We start from the raw sequence: 25352 nt of genomic DNA, 5'->3' as shown, positions 1-25352 counted from the left end.
AATGTAATTAAAATAAATGAATATAATTAAAATAAGGGAAATAGAGTTATTACAGTGTGATGAGGGTGACCTGGACCTGATTAAATTGTAATGTCAGGAGACAGTCAGTGTGAGAGGTTTGAATTGAATAGTCATGGATGCTTTGTTGAACTTTGAATGATTTTTTATTATCAGTTTCCATACTGTTCTAATGATGCCTTCTTTAAAAACTAGGTAGTGGAAAGTGGTGGTCCTCAGGTTTTAAAAGGCCTTGAACAGAGGTATGTTATTTTTCTTTTTTCAATTTTTATTTGGAAATCATTTCAAATTTTTTACCCAAAAACTGGAAGAATACTGTCATGAGTTTCCTGCATTTAGGTTGCTGGAAGCAGTTCTTGGCTACATTAATGCCATTGCACAATCCGTGGAGAAAAATGCAAACAAACTCACCCTGAAGTTTTGGCGAGCGCTCCTCAGTAAAGCGTACGACATGTTAGATAAGGTAGGTCTTCATTTCTCCCCATCTGCTGTGCTTCGTTGCTGTTTTTATGTCATTGGGAAATGATTTAACATTAAATATTTAAGAGTAAACTTAGCAATAGGTTTTCTTAATACAATGCAGCCCAGATATCTCTTGGAAAAGACTCTTGCTGACGAGAAATATGTCGGAAGAACAGTTGTTTCCCTGCCGATTGCGTGAACATGTGCCTCAGTAAATACCATGTTTTATATATGCAGTCGCGTAACACTATGTAATGGTCCACTGTATTCAAGTAGAAGAAAAGTGCCTCTCATGTTGAATGCATGGTCTGCTGGAAGTATCGCTGGCCTTGACCCGAGGATCACTGCTTAGGAGCTGGCTGAGTTACTCAGCTGCATGGCATTGAGCAATTCACTTACCTTAGCATCATTTTTTTGTTGTTTGTTTGTTTAATGTGATCAGTGATGCCTACCTGAAAGGTCAGTGTAAGAATTAAATAAGAAAATGAGTGTGAAAATGCCCAGCACCTAGAAGAAATGCAGTGAATAGTCTGTCCTAATCTGAGTTGATCTTCCCTTTTTTTTAATTTCTTTTTTTTGTTAACTGTAAAACTGCTCTCTAGGTCAATGCCTTGCTGCCCACAGAAACCTTCATTCCTGTGATTAGAGGGCTGCTGGGTAACCCACTGCCCTCTGTTCGCCGGAAAGCAATGGATCTTTTGAACAACAAGCTACAGCAGAATGTGTCCTGGAAGAAGAAAACAGTAAGTTAAGACTATAAACCAGACCCATTCACCATTCTGTGCTTTGTCAAAGAGCTGCATGTAACTCCCATAAGTTTCTCCAAGGTATAATCTAAATAAGCACGTTGTTCTCTGAATATAAGGCTGTGATGTGTGTGTGTGTGTGTGTGTGTGTGTGTGTGTGTGTGTGTGTGNTCTGAATATAAGGCTGTGATGTGTGTGTGTGTGTGTGTGTGTGTGTGTGTGTGTGTGTGTGTGTGAGAGAGAGAGAGAGAGAGAGAGAGGAGAGAGCTCTTAGAATGGAATTTCAGCCGAATGGAATTCCTGCTTACTATGGGCCATGCATTGCCTTAATTGGCTTTAGGATAATGCTCATCCATTCTTACTCCAAACCAGAAAGGTGTTTTTATAGAAATAAAAAATGGGTCACAAACGCATGCATTGGCTTAGTGGTCAGTATATCAGCTGGAGAAACAGTGACTTGTGATGATCGTGGGGCTTAGGTCCTCCCGGTCCATGTAGGCCTTGTCAAGCAGTACAAATGGAAAATAGCATTTTGTTTGCAGCTTTAATTACTTGGGATTTTTGGCTGTCCTCTTCAGGTTTACCATTTCCTAAAACTGGTTCCAGTCCTTTTGGCCATTGTGCAGCGCAAAAAAAAGGGAGTAGAAGAACAAGCAGTGAACAGACAGACAGCCCTGTATACCCTAAAGCTCTTATGCAAGAATTTTGGTGCGGAAAACCCAGAGCCTTTTGTCCCAGTGCTGAACACTGCGGTGCAGCTGATAGCGCCCGAAAAGAAGGAAGAGAAGAACGTGTTGGGAAGTGCCCTGCTGTGTGTGGCGGAGGTGGCCTCCACGCTGGAAGCACTGGCCATCCCCCAGCTTCCCAGGTACGCGGAGCGGCACCTGGGACAGGGACCGTCACATGGCTTTCTGGTACTAACTGGAAAGTAATACCTTAGTGATTTGTGTTGGACAGTACCCACCGCAAGGGAGTCCCGTGGGGGCGGCACGGGAGGCTTTTCGCACAGTGCCTGACGCATGGCAAGCGTTAGGTTGAAAGACGTTTGTAAAATGAGTGCTGTGTCGGCGCTGTTGGCACTGGCGATGCCTTGCTTAGCCACGTAGAAAGTGGACATGACGTTTTATAGACTGTGATGTGCACAGTGACGTCACGGGCACCAGTGCTGGGCCTTTTCATAGTGACTTCCCCAGTCTCCATCTGGCTCTTGTTCGGTTCCTCTAACTGCTGTCTTCGTTTCTAGCCTGATGCCATCACTGCTGACAACAATGAAAAACACCGGCGAACTGGTGTCCGGAGACGTCTATCTGCTCAGCGCTTTGGCGGCCCTGCAGAAGGTGGTTGAGACTCTCCCCCACTTCATCAGCCCCTACCTAGAAGGTGTCCTGTCACAGGTGAGCCACCATGACCACCACATGCTATTCGGGGTGGCGGGGGAGGGAAAGTTACAAATTTAATTTTATTTGTTCTTGAAGTTTTTAGTTTCTGTTTTGCAGGAAGGTTCTAATATCTGAAGAGATGTCCTTATTATTACTAGTGTGTGCCTTTTTCTCTTCTACTATCACCATCCCTTCTCCTTAATCTTGACATTGATATGGTGTCACTTTGTCATGAGGCTTTTTATTTTGCTAAATGTATTTTATTGCTTTTTTTCCCTGTGAGATCTTTGTGGGTGAGCTTTCTGAGCTGCCTTTTCTTACTATAGTACAAACTGGTGTGCTGTTTATTTTGAATGTTGGAAGGTTTCCTGTGTACAGTATAGTGGTTACTTGTGAACTAGACAATGGGCAGGTGGCATTTCCAACTGAAGATACCTGAGAATGACCCTCATTCTGTTCTGTTGATCATTTGCCATTGATGAGGTCAGGAGCCTTAACTGCTTCGATGCAAATGACAACTGATTTACTTATGGTACAGCCAGTGCTCGAGATTTACAGAAAGGGACCTCTCTATCAGGGGAGCCTCCTAGATTGATTAGCAAGGAAGAACTGATGCTTTGTCAAGGTCACTGGATTCCTGGCTTCTGAGACAGTCATCAGGTTAAGTGCTCTATGTCCTTCCGCCATTGACGCACATCTCTGACATCCAGCTGGGAAAGAGACATGTCTTCTTTTATCTACAGACATTCAGGGTCAAGTTTAAAAGGAATTCTCTGTGCAGCTCACATGCACCGAGCTTTCCACTGGCATTTGGGTTGACTTCTCGCGTCATCACTGACTTTCTATGCGTGTGTTGACATACCCACTGAGTTCCTGTAATGGCCTTGATCACTGTTTATATTCCTATAGGTGATCCACTTGGAGAAAATCACTAGTGAAATGGGTTTGGCCTCACAAGCTAATGTCCGTCTCATGGCTCTGAAAAAGACACTGGCTACCACTCTCTCGCCCCGCGTCCTACTGCCAGCCATCAGCAAAACGTACAAGCAAATTGAGAAGAACTGGAAGGTTAGATTATACTCGGTATTCAACTTTGGAGAGGGGAGCCATGGTACTGAAATTTTTAAAGTTTCACTTAATGAACGGCAGGAATATTAAAAACTGGCACCTTTCTCTACTGTGTTGTTGGTAGAATCACATGGGTCCATATATGAGCATCTTGCAAGAGCACATCGGGGTCATGAAGAAGGGCGAGCTCACCTCCCATCAGCCTCAGCTCACCGCATTTTTCTTGGAGGCCCTGGACTTCCGAGCACAGCACCCTGAGGTCAGCATGTTTCCTAAGCTTACCTACCGAGAGCCAGAGGAAAACTAGCCATATAACCTGTTGTACTTGCCAGAATTATTTAGAGCTAGATATCAGAACTCTGGCTAATGAATAAACTCTTTTGTTTTCAGAATGATCTAGAAGAAGTTGGGAAAACAGAAAATTGTATCATTGACTGTCTAGTAGCTATGGTTGTAAAACTTTCTGAAGTCACATTCAGACCTCTGTTTTTCAAGGTAAGCTTTCTTCCTCCACGTCTCCTTTGTCCTCATGTAAGTTATAAGACTTGTAGAATAAACTCTTGTTACTTTATCTTTTCAGCTGTTTGATTGGGCTAAGACAGAGGATGCCCCAAAGGACAGACTGTTGACATTTTACAACTTGGCCAATTGCATTGCTGAGAAACTGAAAGGGCTTTTCACTCTGTTCGCTGGCCACTTAGTGAAGCCTTTTGCTGACACCTTGAACCAGGTGAACATCTCCAAAACAGGTTGGTAGCTGACTCCAGTTCAGTTGACACCTTGCTCTGTGCCTGACACGAGGTATAGTAAGTGTAATAAGTGTAAGGAGGGTGGATTTTTCACCTGTAGTCCTTGTTAGGCGTTAAGTGTGTTTTAGCATATTGAAAACTGGTCATTAATTGACTCACGTGAGAGAAAGAAAGTAAATGGGCATCACTTAGCTATTGCAAGTAAAGTTAAGGTTGGTTTATTTAATGCAAGCGACACACTTGAAACTGGTTTAACTTGCCAAGCTAAACAGTCTTATTAATCTGAACTCTGGACTGTAAAGGAAGGAATCACCTACCTGAGAGACCATCCACTTTGTGTTGTGTCTTCATCCTGAGCTTGTCTTCTAGATCATTGTAGAAATACCGTCTGATTGTAGTTCCTTTAGTAGTGATTTGAATTTAAACATCGGAGAGTAAATGGTAAAATTCTTTTTTTTTCTTTCTTTTTTCTCTTACCCCATCTTACAGATGAAGCGTTTTTTGACTCTGAAAATGACCCTGAAAAGTCCTGTTTACTATTACAGTTTATTTTGAACTGTTTGTATAAAATCTTCCTTTTTGACACTCAGCATTTTTTAAGTAAAGAGAGAGCAGAAGCCTTGATGATGCCCCTGGTAGATCAGGTAACCAAACAAAACCATCTTTTGTTGAAAGATGAGGCAGCCATTACTGTTACATTTTCACAGGATGTATACCTACTAACATGACAGCTTACTGGAATAATTTTTTCCCACAGGTTTTTGGGGTTTTTTTATAAATTTGTATATCAAAATTAGTTTCTCATTTTTCATGAATATAACTTATCTTCATCACATTTACAGTTTTACTTTTGGACTTTTCAATAAGAGACATGATAAGGCCTACTGGTTAAATTTTTAATTTTTTAAAGCTGGGTTCACTGAGAATGTGTGAGGGCGTGGCTGCCCTCTGGGAGCATGGCTCTGCTGGAGGGAGAGGGGCGATGCTGAGGGCTGTGAGGCTCTGTGAGTTCCAGAAGGGACGTTTGCTCTAGAGAGAATATTAGAATGGTACCTGGTTTTTGAGCCTGCTAATATCATGATTATTATTTATATATTGGGTATTTTTTACCTATCACTCAAAGTCCTTTTCTCACTCTAGCTGGAAAACAGGCTTGGAGGAGAAGAGAAGTTCCAGGAGCGGGTGACACAGCACCTGGTTCCGTGCATTGCGCAGTTCTCGGTGGCCGTGGCAGATGACTCTCTCTGGAAGCCACTGAACTACCAGATCCTGCTGAAAACGAGAGACTCCTCACCCAAGGTCAGGAGCTGCGGGCAACCAGCTCCTATGCCCGCATTTTCATTCTGTCACCTGAACACCTGTAACGCGGTCAGGGATGAAGGAGCATGGTGGACGAGCGGGGACAGATGCCAGTGCTCGTCTTCTAGGGCCAACAGCCGGGCTGTGGTAGCAGAAGTTTCAGCCTGAGACGTTTTCGGGTTTCACTTCCAGGCTATTTATGCAGAAGTCCCCCTCCTACCCCATGGGGTCTTGGACACAAGCTCTAAAATACTTTCTAAACATGTACCTTTGAATCTTGGAAAGATGTGAAGTGATTCCCTGTGTTCTTTAAGCCCCGTTTAAATGTCATTGTGCTCCCAGGAACACATTTTCACTCTGTCCCTAGAACATTCCTTTGAGTTAGGGCAGTGTATTACCTCCTTCATCTCTGTGAGGCTTAGGATTTTGCCGAATAACGAAAGACAGGTGGTGGCACTTAGGGGAGGGTGAGTGACGTTCGAGTCCCTCACCTGACTGTCAGTCTCACTGAGCTAACAGTGAGGCGCCTCTTCTCAGGCTCGTTATCTTAGTGCCGCAGTGGATGCATCAAACCAAAGCAGGATTTTATTTATTAGTTGAAATTCATATTTACTTATTAGGAAATAATGAGAACAATGAGACTATTTTAATGAACCCCCAAATTTTAAATTTTAGGTACTTACAAAGTTGCAGCATTAAATTTATTATGTTTTGGTTTGATTGTACAATATCAAGAAAATCCTTATTGAACATAGGAAGTTACATGTTTTTTAAACAACTCACTTTGCTATATCCAAATATTCTTTAAATTACCCCAAACCAGAGTGAGGACTAGTGCAGCTTCTGTTTCTCAGTGGGTCACTTACAGTACTGAGCAGCTGCTTGCATCATGGTCACAGACAAGGACATTGCGACACAGTGAGTGTGTTTTTTTACTCAGTGCTGAGATGAGAGGGGACCCGAGCTGGTGGCCTGGCCCCCAACAACCATAGTGGTGGCCACAGTCAGGGTTCTGAGGGTGGGACCCTCTCGGAGGTGGCCAGGGACACTTTACTTAGGTCAGCACCATCCGCATCAGGTGAGTTGGTGACCTCCCATGCAGTTAAATTTGGTGACGCGTTTGAGTTTGTGGCATTTTGGTTTTTTAAAGGAAAAATGTTAGAAGACAACATTCACGTTAAAGCCTGCAGTACTGGAACACACTTTGAAAAACACTGATTTATAAGGCTGCCCATTTTATAAACAGATCCCAAACCATTCAACTGGTATCCTAAGATGAACATGAAATTGACATAAAGTGAAGTAAACCCATGTGAAATGACATTTAGTTTAAAAAGTTAAGGACTTGTCTCAAGCTAGACAGATTTTAAGGTAGTAAATCTAGCAACACTCGTTTTTTGTAACTCTTTACCGTTTTGTCCCTTTCAGGTTCGATTTGCTGCCCTGATTACTGTGTTAGCCCTGGCTGAGAAACTAAAGGAGAATTATATCGTCTTGCTACCAGAATCCATTCCTTTCTTAGCTGAGTTGATGGAAGGTAATTCCCAAACAATTACATAATTACAATGGAATTCTGTGGGATGCACCCAATGATAATACAAATTTGGGTGCAGTGGGGTTAGCCCTTGGCTCTGGTCCTCTGCCTGTGACCAGGGAGGCGGCGTTCCTATCTGAGGAGGAAGCGACTGCCTGATGACCATGAGACTTGTTTACTTTTCATTTACCTCATGCATGTGAATATTTTGGTCCCCATATGCAGGGTTATTGTGTCAATATGGAGGGCCATTAAGCCTGCAGGACAGCTACCTGTTAGTGACCAGCATTTACACGCTGTGTGCATGGATGAGCTCATCCTCACGATGGGGATACGCCATCACCCCGTGTTATGAAGGAAGGAACTAGAGGCTTGAAGAGCGTTCAGTAATTTGATAAACTAAGGGTGACAGTTGGGACTGGGGTTGAATTCCGGGTGTGTGCAGTTGTGGACCAATGGAAGAGTAAGCCCTGTGCCCCCACGCGGCCCAACAAATGACAGGACATCTTATTATTAAGCAGGGTGGTGGAGGCAAGTAGACCAGCACTTGCAAATTCATGATTCACTGCCTATCCAAGAATGCTCCGTTTCTTCCGTCCTGGACTGTAGCAGCGCTAGGAATTTGGAACGTTCTTTGGTGTACCTTTCTTCTGGGGTTCTGTCTTATTCAGCTTTACTGTTAGAAGGGAACGGAGGCAGACAGGAGGGATGCGGGGAAGGTTCCATGATGCCTCCTGCTACCTGAGGAGGGAGCCTGACTCACTTTCCTTTGCTTTTCCGTAGATGAATGTGAAGAAGTAGAGCATCAGTGCCAAAAGACAATTCAGCAGCTGGAAGCTGTGCTGGGAGAGCCGCTCCAGAGCTACTTCTAAAATTAGGGGGTTTCAGCGTTCCATACTCTGTACAGAGTTCAGATTTATATTTTATATTTTTATTTTGGGGTGTTTGGTACCATGTTACTTTTGGTGCCTTGACACCTACTTGGAGTCACAAAATTCCACCTGGTGTATGTCCCACATAGGCCTTTCCTGCCAGTTGTATGAAATTGCAAATGAGTAAATGATATGTGGTGGTTTTATAGATGGCTGTGTTTAAACATTAATTATAGTCATTCCTGACTGGTGTTATTAATATTAGACACGTTTAGTCATAGCACCCAAACCTAACAATCCCTCACTCAGACTGTAAAGCCTTAACTCTTCTGTAAAGGAATGTCCTGTGCACATGGTATCCATGTTATTTTATTCCAAGTATTAAACTTTTCCTCAAGAAAACGAGTTATTCAGCATTTATCAAGAATGCTTTTGACTGTAAAGCCATTTGGATTTTTACTTTTCATTTTGGGTGGATGATACTTCAGCCTTAACTTTTTTTCTGTGTGCCCACGGAGGGAAGTAGTTCTGGAATGTATTTTTCACTCAGGACTCTGATTGTCTCCTTTATCCTTCAGTCTTTTGTGGGACGGAGTGGGTGGAGGCAGCAAGCTATTAAACCACCCACACCTGACTGATCCCACAGACAGGAAGGGCGCAGAAACGCCAGGGGCATGAAGAAGCCCCTCCAGGAGCGGAATCCTCACTTCTCCATTGGTGGTTAACCAAGAATTACTCGTATTGAGAAAGAACGAACTAGCTTATTTTCAAAGCTTTGAAGTTCTCCAACCTTTACTGTGTCACAGTGAAGCTGGAATGTAATGGCTCAAACAACTCTGCTTTCATTTTATTAATTCTATTTATTTATGAGTATGCCTTTTTAAAATTTAAAGCATCTAAGAACTGCCTCCCAGACTGTTCTAATTGAGTTTGAAAACCTTTGATCGAATTTAGTAAAGAAACTTAGTTCAGGCTGTGACAATGCAGCAAAAGGCTAACGTGCAGTTTAGGGGCAGCATACTAGAATGCGTATTTCTCTTCAGGAAATGTTTCCATTAGATTCAGTCATAAATGCTAATAACTTCAAAACACATCTTAAGGTTTTGTATTTATTCTATCAAACAGGTCTTAGTCATATCTCCAGGTCAATTAAAAATGAACTGTGTTTAAGACAGAGGAAAATCCCAGTGGTGCAATCGGATGTTCTTATATAAAGAAAAAAATAACCCTGGGGAGTCTCAAGTCTTCCTGCCTTCTACCCCTTTCCCAAACACCCGCCCCCACCCATGTTTTTTGAGCTTGACAAGACTCAACATAATTAACATGAAAAGGTGGAAAGAAAGTGCTAGAAGTTCCTACACTGAGTACTTTTATCAAGTAAGATTGGTAATAGTATTCCTTTCAGTATATGGATACAAATAATATCTAACTGAAATCTGTTAGGAAAATAACTCCTAAATCCTTGCAGAATCCCACCCAGCAATTTAATATGATAAAACGATCTAACTGATTTAGCTTTTTACCTCCCCACTCCAAACCTTTGAATTTTCCTGTAACAAGATCTGACCTGTAAGAATTCCACAAAGAATTTCTGCCAACTTGCTTCAAAGAATAATAGAAAAAATTACAGAAATGCAACAACTTAACTTGCTGATACAGGTTTGATTTTAATCACTTAAAGTAGAACAATGTTTTGATCTCAGTGGCTAATGATGATGGGATAATCGGCAGGTTCACACGTGGACAACAGGTGTCATGTTCCTCTCTGCTTTGGTCTCAGGTGGTATATTTGACTTTCTCATAGTGCCTATTTTATAAACAATCATTAAATCTTGACTAAGCTCTGTTACCCATCAACGCTTTACAAATTGAATTCCTCTTTTACCTTAAACTTGCTGGAGAGGTACATGCACACCTTTGAGCCCTAAATTCAAATATTCTAAAATAAGCATTTCCTGGTATGGAAATCAGTGCTTGCAATAGACAAGTTAATTTCAACACCATTTATTTTTTGGGGGTTTTGCTTGGGTTTTCTTATGCCTTAATCAAATTTCATAGAGTTTATGATTTGGTGATGCTTTTATAGTACAGCTAGATATTATGCTAAATGAAACTGCTAGATGGAAGTCAGCATTAACCCCTCAGCTGTGAGATGACAGACGCTCATTAAGAATGTGATCACTGGGGTGGGAGTAGCGTCTTCTATAAATTAGTATGGATAGCTGAGTAATTCTAAGTCCCTAGTGAGTTTATCCAATACCTGCAGAAGAAAGTGGCACAAGGGCACAGCACAGCACAGACGATTCCAAGCTCGAGAGAACAGGAAACGTGGTTTGGGGCCCCACTGTTTACATCCCCAGCTCCCAGCACAGTGCAGGCAAAAGGTAAGTGCTCAGTGCGTGTTAGCTACTGTATCACATTAGGCGCTTCGACCGGAAGTGGGTTAAAACACAAGAGGCCAGGGTGGGGGAGGGAGAAAGGCCTTAATAATGGCTGTAAGTTCCTGCTGCCTCAAATTGCCTCCTCCTCCGCTACACAAAGCCACACTACATGACAAGGACTGAGAACACGCAGTAGGATTAATGTTATGGAAGCTCACTGAACAGTATGTATAAACAATACAATGATAGTGAGATGCATTTTAACAAGGCCCGTGTTACATAAGCCATTTTGTATTTGTATTTGTAGCAGTCACGTCAGCTACCAGCTTCTCACTTCCAGTAAGTGGATGTCTCCATCAATTTCCACCGTGTCGATACTGGTCAGTTCTTTAAATCTGTGTCTGTACTCCAGGCTATGTACACCGTTTATTGCAACCTTGAATTCTTTAACATCACAATAAATTATCATCTGGAAGGAAAGCACACACATTAGCTCTTCCCCTTGGTTTAAAAATGTGTTTCTTACACCCTAAGAGTGTCAAAAAGGAAACCATTTGCTTTATACAGAATTCTCCCAGCCTGCTGCTAACTTCCCTTCTGTGATTTTTAGGACTCTAAATAAAGCATATCCTGGTAGTGGCACCTTCTGCCTTGTCCCACTCAGGAAAGTGACACTCCACATGGTTATAACCTCACACTGTCTGTCCCCAGGGCCACGGGCCTTCCCTTCCCAACACTCCCTCTCGCCCCTTGCTCCCAGGGAAGTCAAAAGTTATCCCTTCTCATCAATGGGGACTCAAAATTGCTGATAATCTTTTTAAGCTTTTTTAAATTTCAATCACCCCATTCCCCTCCTCTTTGGCAACCATCAGTTTTCTGTATCTACATGTCTGTTTCTATTTTATTCATTTGGTTTTTAAGATTGATTCCACATATAAGTGAAATCATATGATATTTGTCTCTGACATATTTTCACTTGGCATAATAGCCTGTAGGTCCATCTTTCTTGTCACAAATGGCAAGATTTCATTCATTTTTACTGCTAAGTAATATTCCATTGTGTATATGTGCCACACGTTCTTTATCCATTCATCTACTGATGGAAGCAACTTAGGCTGCTTCCGTATCTTGGCTATTGTAAGTAATGCTACAATGAATATAGGGGTGCATATAACTTCAAATTAGTGATTTTGTTTTCTTTAGATAAATACCCAGACGTGCAACTGCTGGTTCCTGTGGCAGCTTTAATTTTAATTTTTTGAGGAACTTCCATACTGTTTTCCATAATGGCTGCACCAATTTACAATCCCACGAAGTGCACAAGGATGCCCTTTTCTCCACAGTTATTTGATTTATTGTTGATGGCCATTCTGACCAGTGTGGTTTAATTTACATTTCCCTGACAATGAGTGGTGTTGAGTATTTTTCCATCTGTCTATTGGCCATGTGTATGTCCTGTTTGTAAGAATGTTTATTCAAGTCCTCTGCTCATTTTTTAATTGGATTGTTTTGGGGGGTGTTAAGTTGTATGAATTCCTTACATACTAAAGCGGTTCTCAACCTGTGGGTCGCGACCCCTTTGGGGGTCGAACGACCCTTTCACAGGGGTCACCTAAGATCATCAGAAAACAAAGATATTTACATTACAATTCATAACAGTAGCAAAATTACAGTTATAGAGTAGCAACGAAAATAATTTTATGGTTGGGGGTCACCACAACATGAGGAACTGTATTAAGGGGTCACGGCACTAGGAAGGTTGAGAACCGCTGCTTTGGATATTAACCCCTTATCGGATGTATCATTGGGAAATACCTTCCCCCATTTAGTAGGTTGTCTTTTTGTTGGTTTCCTTTTCTTTGCAAAACTTTTTAGTTTGATATAGTCCCATTTATTTATTTTCTGTATTGCTTCCCTTGCCTGAGGAGATCCATCCAAAGAGATATTGCTAAGAGCCAAGTAAAGAGTTTACTGCCTATCTTCTCCTAAGAGTTTAATGGTTTGAGTCTTACATTTACGTCTTTAATCCATTTTGAGTTTATTTTTGTATACCGTGTAAGAAAGTGGTCCAGTTTCTTTTTGAAGAAACTCTTTATCCTATTGTATGTCCTTGCCTCCTCTGCCATAGATCTGTTGACCACATAAGTGAGGATTTATTTCTGGACTCTTCTGTTCCATTGATCTGCCTGTTTTCATGCCAGTACAATATTGTTTTCATTATTGTAGCTTTATGGTATTGTTTGATATCAGGGAGTGTGATACCTCCCACTTTATTCTTTTCTCAATTTCATTGGCTATTCAGCATCTTTTGTGGTTCCATATAAATTTTAGTTCTAGTTCTGAGAAGAGTGCCATTGGTATTTTAATAGGGATTGCACTGAATCTGTATATTGCTCTAGGTAATAAGGACATTTTAACAATACTAATCCTTCCAATCCACAGGCAGGTTATATCCTTCCATTTATTTGTACCTTCAATTTTTTCCTTCAACGTCTTAAAATTTTTAGAGAACCGGTGTTTCACATCTTTGGATGAATTTATTCCTAGGTATTTTATGCTTTTGGATAAAATTGTAAAGGGGACTGTTTTCTCCTTGTGGCCATTTGTTACTGGTTTATAGAAATGCAACAGATTTCTGTATATTGAAATCTTCACTGAATTCCTTTATTAGTTTTAATAGTTTTTTGGTTGTCTTTAGGGTTTTTCATGTGTAAGTAATGAAAGGTTTATTTCTTCTTTTCCAATTTGGATGCCTTTTATTTCTTTTACTTGTCCTATCTATGTGGTTAGGATTTCCTGTACTATGTTGAATAGAGGTGATGATAGTGGACATCCTTTTCTTCTTCCTGATCCTAGAGGGAAAGCTTTCAGCTTTTCACCATTGAGTAGAATATTAGCTGTGGGTTTGTCATCTATAGCCTTTATTATGTTGAGACATGTTCCTTTACTACCCACTTGGTTGAAAGTTTTTATCATAGTAGGATGTTGAATTTTGTCAACTGCTTTTTCTGCCATGATCACAAGGTTTTTATTATTTATTTTGTTAATGTGATATATCACATTATTTGATTTATGGATGTTGAATCATCTTTGCATCCCTGGGATGAATCCCACTTGGTCATGATATATAACCCTTTTAATGCATGGTGTATAAAAGGTGTATAATCCTCTTAATGTATGGTTGAATCTGGTTGCCTAATATTTTGTAGAGAATCTCTGCATCTGTGTGCATCAAGAAAACTGGCCTGTAATTTTCTTTTTTTAATATTTTTGACTGGTTGTGGTATCATAGTAATGCTGGCTTCATAGAATGAGTTTGGAGGCATTCCTTCTCTTCAATTTTTTGAAATAGTTTTAAGATGGGTAGGTATTAATTCTTCTTTGAAAGCATTCAGTTCACCTGGAAGCCATCTGGTCCTGGACTTTTATTTGTTGGGAGTTTTTTGATTACTGCTCAATTTCATTGCAAGTAATTAGATTTTGTATTTCTTCCTGGGTCAGTCTTGGAAGATTATATACTTATAGAAATTTACCCATTTCTTCTAAATTGTCAGATTTGTTGGCATATAATTCTTGTATTCTTTAATGATTCTTTGTATTCTGGTGGTTTGGTTGTAACTTCTCTTTCATTTATGATTTTATTTGTGCTTATTTTCTTAATGATTTTGGCTAAAGGTTTATCAATTTTGTGTATCTTTTCAAAGAACCAGCTCTTTGTTTTATTGATCTTTTCTATTTTTTACATTTCAGTTTTATTTTCACTCTAATTTTAACTATTTCCTTCCTTCTTTTTATTTTGCTTTTAGTTCTTTTTCTAGGTACATTAGGTGTAGTAACTCTAGACTGTTAGATAGTTCTTTTGAAGTTTTTCTTATTAAGGTAGGCCTGCATAGGTTAACTATGAATTTCCCTCTTAGAACTGCTTTTGCTACATCCCATTTATTTTGAAAAAGTTGTCTTTTCATTTGTTTCGAGGTAGTTTTTGATTTGATTTCCTCTTTGATACATTGGTTGTTTAGTCTCCATGTATTTATGTGTTTTCCAGTTTTCTCCCTGTAATTGATTTCTAGTCTCATGCCACTGTGGTCAGAAAACATGCTTGATTTGATTTCAGTCTTCTTGAGTTTACTGAGGCTTGTTTTGTGGCCTAATATGTGATCTATCTATCCCAGAGAATGTTCCCTGTGTGCATGTGAAAAAAATATGTATTCTGCAGTTTTGGGATGAAACGTGCTATAAATGTCTGTTAAATTTATCTGGTCTAACGTGACATTTAAGGCCATTATTTCCTCATTAATTTTTTGTCTAGATGGCCTGTCCACTAATGTGAGTGGGGTATTAAAATTTGCTACTGTTACTATATTACTGTGGATTTCTCCCTTTATGTGCACTAATAATCGCTTTATATATTTAGGTGCTCCTGTTTTGGGTGCATAGATATTTACGATTGTTCTAGCCTCTTCTTGGATTCACCCCTTTATAATTATGTAATCTCCTTGTCTTTAGTTTTTGTTTTAAAGTCCGCTTTGTCTGATATGAGCATTGCTACCCCAGCTTTCTTTTCGTTTCTAATTGCGTGGAGTATCTTTATCCATCCTTCACTTTCAGTCCGAATATGTCTTTTGATTTGAAGTGAGTCTCTTGTAAGCAGCATATAGATGGGTCATATTTTTAAATCCATCAGCCATTCTGTATTTTCTTATTGGAGCATTTAGCCTGTTTACATTTGAAATAATTACTGGTAAGTATGTAGTTATGGCTATTTTGTTCATTGTTTTTGATTGTTTCATAGTTCTTCTGTTCCTTTCTTCTCCTGATCTCTTCCCTGTGGTTTGCTGTTTTTCTGTAGTGTTTTGTTTGGGTTCCTTTTCTCTTAATTCTTCGTATATCTTCTGTACGTTTTGGTTTGTGGTTACCATGAGGTATATGTGTATTATTCTGTATCTGTAGCAGCGTACTTTAAGCTGATAGGTGTTTTAAGTTCAAATTCATCCATTTTTACTCCCCTCTCTACGCTTTGTTATCGATGTCATGTTTTAGACCTTTTTATGTCATATATCTCCTAACTAGTTATTGTAGTTTAGGCTGAGTTTGATATTTTTTTCGTTGACCTTCATAGTAGCTTAAATGTCTAATTCAGTGTATTTATTACATGTTTTGGTTTTACCTATGAGATTTTCTTTTCCTTTCTCCTATTATTTCTGGTTACAGCCTTTCCTTTTCTGATTAAAGAAGACCCTTTGACATTCCTTGTAAAGCTGGTTAAATGCTTGTCCAGGAAACGATATTTCCTTCAATTCTGGATAACCTTGCTAGGTATATTACTCTAGGTAATAGGTTCCCATCTTTTAGCACTTTAAAGGTATCCTGCCACTCCCTTCTGGCCTATAAAGGTGCTGCTGAGAAATCAACTGATAGCCTTATGAGCCTTATGGGATTCCCTTTGTATGTAATTGCTATTTTCCTCTTAATTACTTCATGATTGTCTCTTTAACTTTTGCCATTTTAAATACAATGTGTCTTGGTATAGGTTCTTTGGGTTCATCCTGTTTGGAACTCTGTGTGCTTCCTGGACCTGGACGTCTGTTTCCTTTCCCAGGTTAGGAAAGTTTTTGGCCATATTTCTCTAAATAAAGTTTCTGTTCCTTTCACTCTTTCCCCTCCTTCTGGGATCCCTATACTACAAATGTTTGAGCACTTGATGTTATCCCAGATGTCCCTTAAACTATCTTTTTTTTTTTTTAATTCTTTTTCTCTTTTTGTTGTTCTGATTGATTTCTACATTTTGGTCATTGTAATCTTCAGGTATGCTTGGTTTTTTATTATACTCTCTCTGTTGAAGTTCTCCCTAAGTTCCCCTATTCCCGTCTCAAGTTTGATGAGCAAACTTATGATGCTTCTTTAAATTCTTTATCAGGCAAATTACTTATCTCGGATTCCTTAGTTTTTTTTTCTGGAGGTTTTACTTGTTCCTTTATTTGAGAGATATTCTTCTGTCTTTTCATTTTATTTTACTTTCTATGTTTGTTTATATGAATTAGACAAAACAACTGTCTCTCCCTGTATTGAAAAAGTGGCCTCAGGTAGACACAGCCTCTGTGTAGGCTGTGTGCTAGGCAGTTCAGGCAGGCTAGTGAAGCCAAGCAGATGCCTATGAATCTATGGAATAATTACCATTCTGGCAGAATTTCAGTTCAGATTCATCACTGCTTTAGCCCTTCAGAGCTCTTTGCCTAAAATTCCCAACAGTGCAAAACAAAAGAAACTACTATCCCTTTAAGTCACTTTTACACCTCAACTCTCATGCTTCTGATACCACATCCCAATGCCAGTCTGGCCCCTGCTTCTGCCATTTGTTTTCCACGCACACGGCAGGCCTGTCCCCTGTGCTCCTCGCCTCCATCAGGCTGCAGAAGGGCAGAGAGGAGCAGCACAGCCTAGCAGCTGACCTGCCCATCCCCAGAGGCCAGGCTGAGGCACAAAACTGAATCTGCAAAGAAGCAAACTGAGTGCCTTTACTGATAGGACTAGTTGAAACAGCTGCTTGGGAAATTCCACAGATACTAGAGCTGACAGAAATGCAGGCTCTGGGGCTACATAAACAATTGGGGGAAAATATCCATAACGTGGGATTATATCCCCACAACAATGGTGGAAATCCCAGTTTCCACCAGCTGGAAAGGACCTTTGGGAAGGTGCATTTAACAAAATTTCAACAGAACACAAAACATACAGGTGCTCTCAGAAGGGTAAATAAACTAGCATTAGATGTATGCAATGGAAAAGTCAGTTATATTGTATAAGAACAAGTGCATGACAAACTAATGGAGAAGAAATGGTATGGCCAGGTGAACATACTGTCACAAAACAGAGGAGAAGTACATAACCTAGAAGAGAAAATGGAACAGCAAAATCCCTCAAACCACCTGATGTTACAGAACCACTTGTGAGAACATGAACTGCACATAAAGAGCTCACAAATGAAATTACAAAACTGAAAGATACTTTAGTAAGTGAATCTGAAATGGCAAGGAACAGAAAATACTGTTTAAAATCAAACTAATAGCATAATGGAAAGATCTGAGAATCTTAATGAAGGTGTGTTAAAAAGGCAAGCGTTTGAAGCAATTGGGAAAAATTTATCACTACAGAAAACTGACAGTGCTCCAACACCAGGGATAATAACTTTCTTAAGTAGAAAACTAACAAAAGGACAAGATTACTTAAATTAATTATTACTGTCCTCTTTTAATACAGTAGTTCCAAACTTGGGGCTCAGATAGGTCAAAAAAGAAGTTGTTACTCGTTTCCTGTCACCAATGACAAGGATCAAGTTCCTTCTGTAGCATTTGCCTGTTTCCCTCCAGTGAACCCCAAGACCCCTTTATACCCTGACTCCTGCCAAGTCAGCAAGCCCTTGTGCTGCCTTTTCCTCCTCTGGTGACTTGTTCAAATCATCCCTTAAACCTGGAAAATCCAACCTGACCTTCAACCTTCCACATCCTTCTCAATCCCAAACCAATATCCACAACTTCCATGACTAGCTCACATCTGTCTGTCTGTCCACATACCAGGGCACTGCATTAGACTGGAACTGAGGAATAAATAGTAACGTCCAATTGCCATCTTCTATTCAGCCTTGACGGTCATGCTTTTAACAACTAGTTTTCATGAGTCCTCGAGAACTCAAAAGGGTCCAGAGCATAAGACAGTTTAAAATGTTGCTCAAGCATGACCTAAATCAGTGACCCTAAAATGACCATGAGGCAGTGAGTCACCTAAGCTAATGAGTATACCCAGCATCCATATGCCAAGGAGACTTTATTCTCTACTCAGCATCCCAGAAACACTTTTGGGGAAAGGTTGTGTGATAATATTCACATATTTGGGGACTCGGACTGTATGCCTTAAAGTCCCAGTGATGTAAATGTATCTTTCCTTGAACGTACACAAATAGGACTAAGTCTTTGGAAGAAAGGCTGCCCCCTTAAAGCCAACAGGGGAGCTGACAGTGCAGGCGGTTTCTGTGTCTTCATGTTCTCAGGATTAAACATACTAGCCCAGGACTGAGACAGGTTCCTGTTAAAATTCCTATTAACCAATATGGGTCTACACAGTAGTGTCCAACATGACAACAAATGTCAGATAATTCTAGTACAAATACTGTGGCACTCTACTGGCTTTGCCATTTGTACTGTGTTATAAAAGGGGCCATTCAAAATACTATCTCCAAATAAAAACCACACACAATCACCACAGTAGGACTTGATTTAACATGGATCATTTATCCTACCCTGTGGAGAGCTGGAGGTCTGCAGTAAGGGTTAAACCTGGCAGCTGGCAAGCTGACACGCTTTCAGGCCCGGGTGAGAAGCGTGGGAATGCTGCTAGATATTAAGCTTATTCTCCACTGTGCTGTTGCAAGTCTATGTCACAAACAGCCTTGAAAGTTACAGAGTGAATTGCCAACCTGTTAGCAGTTTCTACTTGCTATACTTTGTCTCGCTTTGGGGACATTTGCTTCCCCATTCCCTCAAGTTCCCAAAACCCCTTACCTATAGAATTCTACTTCTGCTATAAAAACTGTGTGCAAGCAATAAACGGTGCCACTTTTCGCCATCAGCGGACAGTGGACCTCCTGGGCCCAACTTTCGTCTCTGTGTCTTTCTTTTCTCATCTCCATCCAGTCGCCTCAGGTTAACCCTCTAGGTGCCTGGCTGACGAGCCAGGTGGCCACCGCAGACGAGCGGGCCTCGTCACTACCCCTACTCCCACAATTCTTTCTCCTGTCCCATTTAAAAAAACAAAAACAAAACCTTACCTCAAAATACATCCCAGGACTAAATGGGAAACAGGTAATATTTCTCTCTTCTTCTCCCCAGGATTCCTGAATAAAAGAATTTCTTACAAAGGCTTTAATATTCAGGCGTGGGTTCAAGTGAAGGGCAATATTCTTTGATTTTCCTGATAGCAGATCAATGTTAAAGCTTTTGAGAGAAAAAAAGAAAAAAACCAATTAACCAAGTAGAAGAGAGTAGTGCAGTTTCTGCAATTTTAAGAATCAGAACTGAACTTGGATTGTAAGTACACAAAACATAAGTATGTACATGGCTACAGGAACACAGATGAGGGTGAAAATTTAAATTCTTAGAATTCCATTGATATTAAGTATGTTACGTGCAAAATAAAATAACTTTAAAATCAATGTTGAGGGTACAGCTCTGGTTGGGAAGAAACTTAAGGGTTAGAAGTAAACCAGGTCATTTCTTCAGGCTGCAGGAGTATGGGGTCCTTTCCAGCAGGATTCTCGGCTAACATTTACATGTGCTCCGTTCTTGGAAATGTACTGCTTTCTAGGAAAGAGCTCTAATGTTAAGCTTTCAGAAGTCTGAACATCTCTGGAGAAGATGCTAAAAGCGGAAATTTTGTAAGTCGCATGACAGGAGGGACCCTAAAAAAGTTCCGTGACCTCATGGGGCTGTCCAGAGCTCTACAAGACAGGCGTGGGCCTCATGGACAGACATGCCACAGAAAGCAGAGGTCAGGACATTAGAATTTAGACCTTGTTCTGCCACCATCTAGTTGTTAGCAGTCGAACTTCCTCGTGCTCCAATATTCTCACCTTTCAAATGAGGATTATGACATTAGCCCTACTTGTATCTCAAGACTGTTACGGGACATAGGCAAAGAGAGACATTGTGGAGAGTACTGACACTAGTAACACAGTGAGACCGACCCTTTAGCGTTTTTATTCACTTCTCCTTTGATGACGACAGTCCGTCCAGGGCCCATTGGGGAGTTCAACCTCGCAACGAATGGCAGAGTCTGAAAAGAAACCACAGTCAGCAGCAGGAAGCCTGCAGAAAGAGATCTAGTGAGAAAACAGGCCAAACACTGGGGCGTGTTGGAAGGTGATGGCTGGAAACCCCATGAAGGGACAGACTGCATCCGCCTTGGTCCCAGGGGAGTCCCAGCAGTGAGCACTGTGCCTGGCTCACAGCACACTCAATGCGTACGTTTTACACAGTGAAATGAAAGGATGTGGAGTAGGACCTGATATCCTTTGTATAAGTGACTCACTAAGAAATACCTGTGCTTGGGTCTGAAGAACTGCTGTTGTCCTGCCTGAAGGGGAGGAGTTAGGGAGTTAGCTGATGGCTCCAAGACGAAGCCTGGGTGCCTGACAGCACACACATGACAAGTGGCTGCTTTGGGCTTCTACTGAGGGGAGAGGTAACATATACCAGCTCAGTAAAACTTAATTTGTGATATAGAATTAAGAAAGTCTGGGGCTCTTCAAACCTTTGACAAACAGTTGGTAGGTAGTATTTTGGCGCAAGTCAAAGTGTGATTGACAGCAGAACCTTTGCTCTTGGTGTAGACACTTCTGGGTACGATTTTATCAGTGTCTCCTCTGTTACTGGGCTGTAGGGAGACAGTTCTGCAGTAAGCTGTGGAATACGTGAAGCTGCCTTCCAACATTTAAGCTATCTGCTTCCTGTGTTTGACAAAATGTTCCACATTGTTGTAACATGGGCAAAAGTACTTACAAGCTGTGACACGCCAGCACTTTGTACCTATGGGAAGAGAAAGACAAAATGAGGATGTCTGAAAGGGAAGAACTGGATTCTATAATAGGAGCGGCTGGTCTTACTGGCTGCACTCAGCTGAGCCTGGCCAGAGCCTGGGACAGTAGCGCCTGCTCTGCCCTGGGGGTGACATACAGGTGCCAGAGCTTCGTGACAACATGGTACGGAGTTGTCAAGGGCTACTCAGGCGAGGAATACAGTCTGGTAGTCCTGTTCACCTGAATGCTATACCCTCCCCCATTTTTCTCAGGACTGCACATGAGCTTCAAACACAGATTACTTATTCTTTCCAGGTGCTCCCAAAATGCTGCGATTATATTGTGTCTATGAGGTGTGATTGTACTGAGGTAAGACCGTACTTTCTCCATTATAATAGCAAAAACTCGGTGTTTAAATCACACTTGTTCCCAGAAGGGGAAAAGATACATTTGCAAGATTGTTGCCCAATGCACCAACTGTGTTCAATACTTATCAATACTATTCAACAGTTAAGAGTGACAGTTTTACATAGAACAGGGGGCAATGGGCAGATACACCAGTAGTTTCAGCATCAGCAAAACCTATAGTGCCTGGCACCACAGATGTACATGCTTCAATTTTCAAATGATTACTTTCAGCCTATTAATATTAAAGACAATTTTTCATATTAAAAACTTTATAAAAAAACTCAGCCTGCCTGCCTCCTAATTTACATGGCAACTAAAAGAAAATTTACAAACTAGTGGTTCATCAAAAGATTTAATATTTACATTTTCTCTACTTATCGCTGTCAGTTCCAGAGTAGATGCTTGGGTACTTTTTAAGTCCTAAAGAAAAGATGAGATTAATTTTTAACATCCATCAGAATTTCAAATATAACCTGCTTACAACATATCAAAGAGTCATAAATGGTACTAAACATTAAAATATACTTGAAAATTCTGATCCAAAAATGCACTTAATATTAGGGTCCTTTACCCACCTTATCAAACTGTCCCTTATCAAACTGACACATTTAAAGGGAATAAGAATTAAAGTAAAAAAAAATGTATGCAAATAGTCACCATCATTGAGAGTGCAAATTAAATTTTTTTTGGAGGGCCAGTTAGCGTCAATCATAACTTAAAATGTAAATACCTTTGGCTCAGACATTCCACCTCTAGGAAAGTATCTTAGAGAAACTCTATTGTACTCCTATGTAAACAAAATACCCCCTCGCTAGCTAAAAAGGGTTCGTTGTTATTATTTGGGATATTTTGTTAGAATTGTACTAGATTTGAGATACTGACAATAAAGCCCGGGCAATAAATAGCATCCTGAGGTCCAGGTGGCACCAGCACAGGACACTGCACTCGCCCCCTCCGTCAGCAAATTCAACTCTGCACATAGATAGGTAGCAGTTACTCTGTGAGACAACGGAGGGCTGAACAAACAGCTTCCGAACAACAAGAGAAAGAGACAGAACAGAGGCTGGGACACCGGGGAGCTGCAGGAACGCCCCGGGCTGGAGGAGCCTGTGAGCCCTTGCTCACGTCCCACTCCTCTCTGATGGGCGGCGGAGCTCTCGGGGGCTTTGCCTGACCAGCAGGACCACTGCAGCACGTTCCCGGCTACGCTGCCTGGAGCCTTTTGCCTCTGAACAAAGGCAGCAGGCAGGAACAACAGGGCCCAGCACACAAACCTGGACTTCCTACTGGACTTCCAGCCCAGCAAGCCAGTGCCCCAGGCCTATTAAGCACCTGCCCAGCTCCAACCAGCCTCCAAAACTTCCCGGCACACAGAGCCAACAGAGAGGTCGCTTCTACACAAGACCACTTTCAGTACAAGAAACAAGGCAGACTGCAAGGAAACCACGGGAGCTCTCCAGGGACTGGGAATTCTCAGAGGTCACAGGTGCCCATAATACCATTGTTGACGTCCTCCCGCCTCCTAGGGTGTGCGGGTGCTCTATCCAGGTGCTCTGGCCTACCTGCAAGGTCCCTGCAGCACATTCCCAGACACACCCCCCGAGCCCATCTCAGCCCTGAACAAAGGCAGCCAGCAGGACCAGCAGGCCATTACCACATGCGCCTGGCCTCCCCACCTGGAGCAGCTCCAGCTCAGTAGTCCAGGGTCCCAGACGCAGGAGGCAGCTGCTTGGCTCCTATTGGCCTGCCCAAACCACCCAGCACACAGCCCGCACAGAGGCTGCGCCTACATGACGCCACTTTTTCAGACAGGGAGAGAGCTGTTTTGTCTAATTCAAAACATAGACAGTCAAATAAAATGAAGTATATCTCTCAAATAAGGGAACAAAAACTTCCAGAAAAAAACCTAAGGAAACCGAGATAAGTAATCTGCCTTATGAAGCAGTCATAAGGATGCTCATCAAACTTGAGAGGGGAACAGAAACGCTAAGGGAGAACTTCAAAATAGAGACTTTAGTAAGAACCAAGAATATAATAACTAAAATGAAAACTACATTAGAAGGAATCAACAGCAGATTATCAACAGCACATTAAGTAATAGAAACAGATCTGCAACCTGGAAGACAGACTAGTGCAAATCAACCAATCAGAACAGCAAAAAGAAAAAAAAAAGACCTAAAAAAAAATGAGGATAGTTTAAGGGACCTCTGGGATAATAACATCAAGTGCTCAAACAGGGATCCCAGAAAGAGGGGAAAGAGTGAAAGGAACAGAAACTTTATTTAGAGAAATGAGGCTGAAAACGGAAACAGACATCCAGGTCTAGGAACCACAGAGAGTTCCAAGCAAGATGAACCCAAAGAGACCTACACCGAGACATACTGTATTTAAAATGGCAAAAGTTAGATAGACAATCTTGAAGGAAGGAAGCGAAAAAGAGTTACCAAAAAAGGAAACCCCATAAGGCTATCAGTTGATTTCTCAGTCATTTTATAGGGCAGAAGGGAGTAGCAGGATACCTTTAAAGTGCTAAAACAAAGGAACCTTCAGCCTAGAATAATATACCCCACAATGCTATCATTCAGAATTGAGGAGAGAGTGTTTCCCGGACAAGCAAAAACTAAAGGTGTTCATCACCATTAAAACAGCTTTACAAGAAATGTTAAAGGGTCTTCTTTAAGCAGAAAAGGAATGGCCATAACCAGAAATAAGAAAATAGGAGAAAGGAAAAGAAAATCTCACGACTAAAGCCAAACATGCAATAAATACAGTGAATTAGACATTTAAAAAGCTGTATGAGGGTCAAAAGAAAAAAGTATCACACTCAGCCTAAACTACAATAACTAGTGAGGAGATACACAACACAAAAAGATCTAAAACATGACATCAATAATGTAAAGCGTGGAGGGGGTAATAAAAATATTACGTCCTTACAGCATATATTTGAACCTAAACACCTATCAGGTTAAAACAAACTGCTATAGATATAAAATAATACACATCAACCTCATGGTAACCACAAACCACAAAAGACTGAATACAATTAAGAGAAAGGAACCCAAACAAAACATTACAGAAAAACAGCAAACCACAAAGAGATCAAGAGAAGAAAAGGAACAGAGAAGAACTATGAAAACAACCAAAAAATAATGAACAAAATGTCAATAAGTATATACTTACCAGTAATCCTTTGAAATGTAAATAGATTAAATGCTCCAATAAGAAGACACAAAATTGATGTTGGATTTCAAAACATGACCCATCTAATCTATATGCTGCTTACAAGAGACTCACTTCAAATCAAAAGACATATTCGGACTGAAAGTGAAGGATGGATAAAGATACTCCACGCAATTAGAAACAAAAAGAAAGCTGGGGTAGCAATACTCATATCAGACAAAGCAGACTTTAAAACAAAAACTAAAGACAAGGAAATTACATAATTATAAAGGGGTGAATCCAAGAAGAGGCTAGAACAATCGTAAATGTCTGTGCTCCCAATACAGGAGCACCTAAATATATAAAGCGATTATTAGTGCACATAAAGGGAGAAATCCACCGTAATACAGTAATAGTAGCAAATTTTAATACCCCACTCACATTAGTGGGCAGGCCATCTCGACAAAAACTAATGAGGAAATCATGGCCTAAATGTCACAGTAGACCAGATAAATTTAATGGTCTCTAGAATACACATTGTTTTCAAGTGCACAGGGAACCTTCTCCAGGATAGATCACATATTAGGCCACAAAACAAGCCTCAGTAAACTCAAGAAGACTGAAATTATATCAAGCATGTTTTTTTTTTTTTTTTTTAAAGATTTTTATTGGGGAATTGGGGGAAGGGGAACAGACAAGTTGCTGTCCTT

The 25352-nt window shown here is 40.8% G+C and overlaps 2 protein-coding genes across 10 annotated transcripts in view; one reads left to right on the top strand and one right to left on the bottom strand.

Annotated features, from left to right (window-relative positions):
• Positions 1–8529, top strand: part of HEATR1 (HEAT repeat containing 1) — a 47038-nt gene extending 38509 nt beyond the window's left edge. The window contains exons 33-45 of the mRNA XM_019651803.1: positions 214–260; positions 358–481; positions 1083–1223; positions 1805–2094; positions 2470–2620; positions 3515–3673; positions 3798–3932; positions 4064–4168; positions 4254–4422; positions 4912–5066; positions 5563–5721; positions 7150–7258; positions 8039–8529. Of these exons, the coding sequence (XP_019507348.1) occupies positions 214–260; positions 358–481; positions 1083–1223; positions 1805–2094; positions 2470–2620; positions 3515–3673; positions 3798–3932; positions 4064–4168; positions 4254–4422; positions 4912–5066; positions 5563–5721; positions 7150–7258; positions 8039–8127 (1833 nt within the window). The 3' untranslated portion in view covers positions 8128–8529. The remainder of the gene's footprint in view (positions 1–213; positions 261–357; positions 482–1082; positions 1224–1804; positions 2095–2469; positions 2621–3514; positions 3674–3797; positions 3933–4063; positions 4169–4253; positions 4423–4911; positions 5067–5562; positions 5722–7149; positions 7259–8038) is intronic.
• Positions 8530–9246: 717 nt separating this feature from the next.
• LGALS8 (galectin 8) overlaps positions 9247–25352 on the bottom strand; it is a 31172-nt gene continuing 15066 nt past the window's right edge. For 4 of the 9 annotated variants that reach the window (XM_019651809.1, XM_019651810.1, XM_019651808.1 and 1 more), the window contains exons 6-11: positions 21847–21903; positions 21059–21085; positions 20811–20933; positions 20245–20333; positions 19330–19495; positions 9247–10977 (exon numbers count right to left, since the gene is read on the bottom strand). In XM_019651809.1, the coding sequence (XP_019507354.1) occupies positions 10828–10977; positions 19330–19495; positions 20245–20333; positions 20811–20933; positions 21059–21085; positions 21847–21903 (612 nt within the window). In that variant the 3' untranslated portion in view covers positions 9247–10827. The remainder of the gene's footprint in view (positions 10978–19329; positions 19496–20244; positions 20334–20810; positions 20934–21058; positions 21086–21846; positions 21904–25352) is intronic. The other 5 variants (XM_019651804.1, XM_019651806.1, XM_019651811.1 and 2 more) reach the window with 4 other exon arrangements.

Source organism: Hipposideros armiger, unplaced genomic scaffold (assembly GCF_001890085.2).
Source record: "Hipposideros armiger isolate ML-2016 unplaced genomic scaffold, ASM189008v1 scaffold_167, whole genome shotgun sequence".
In the NCBI taxonomy this organism is placed as follows: Eukaryota; Metazoa; Chordata; class Mammalia; order Chiroptera; family Hipposideridae; genus Hipposideros; species Hipposideros armiger.
The sequence above is the reverse complement of the archived record's forward strand: the minus strand, read 5'-3'. Positions and strand labels throughout refer to the sequence as shown.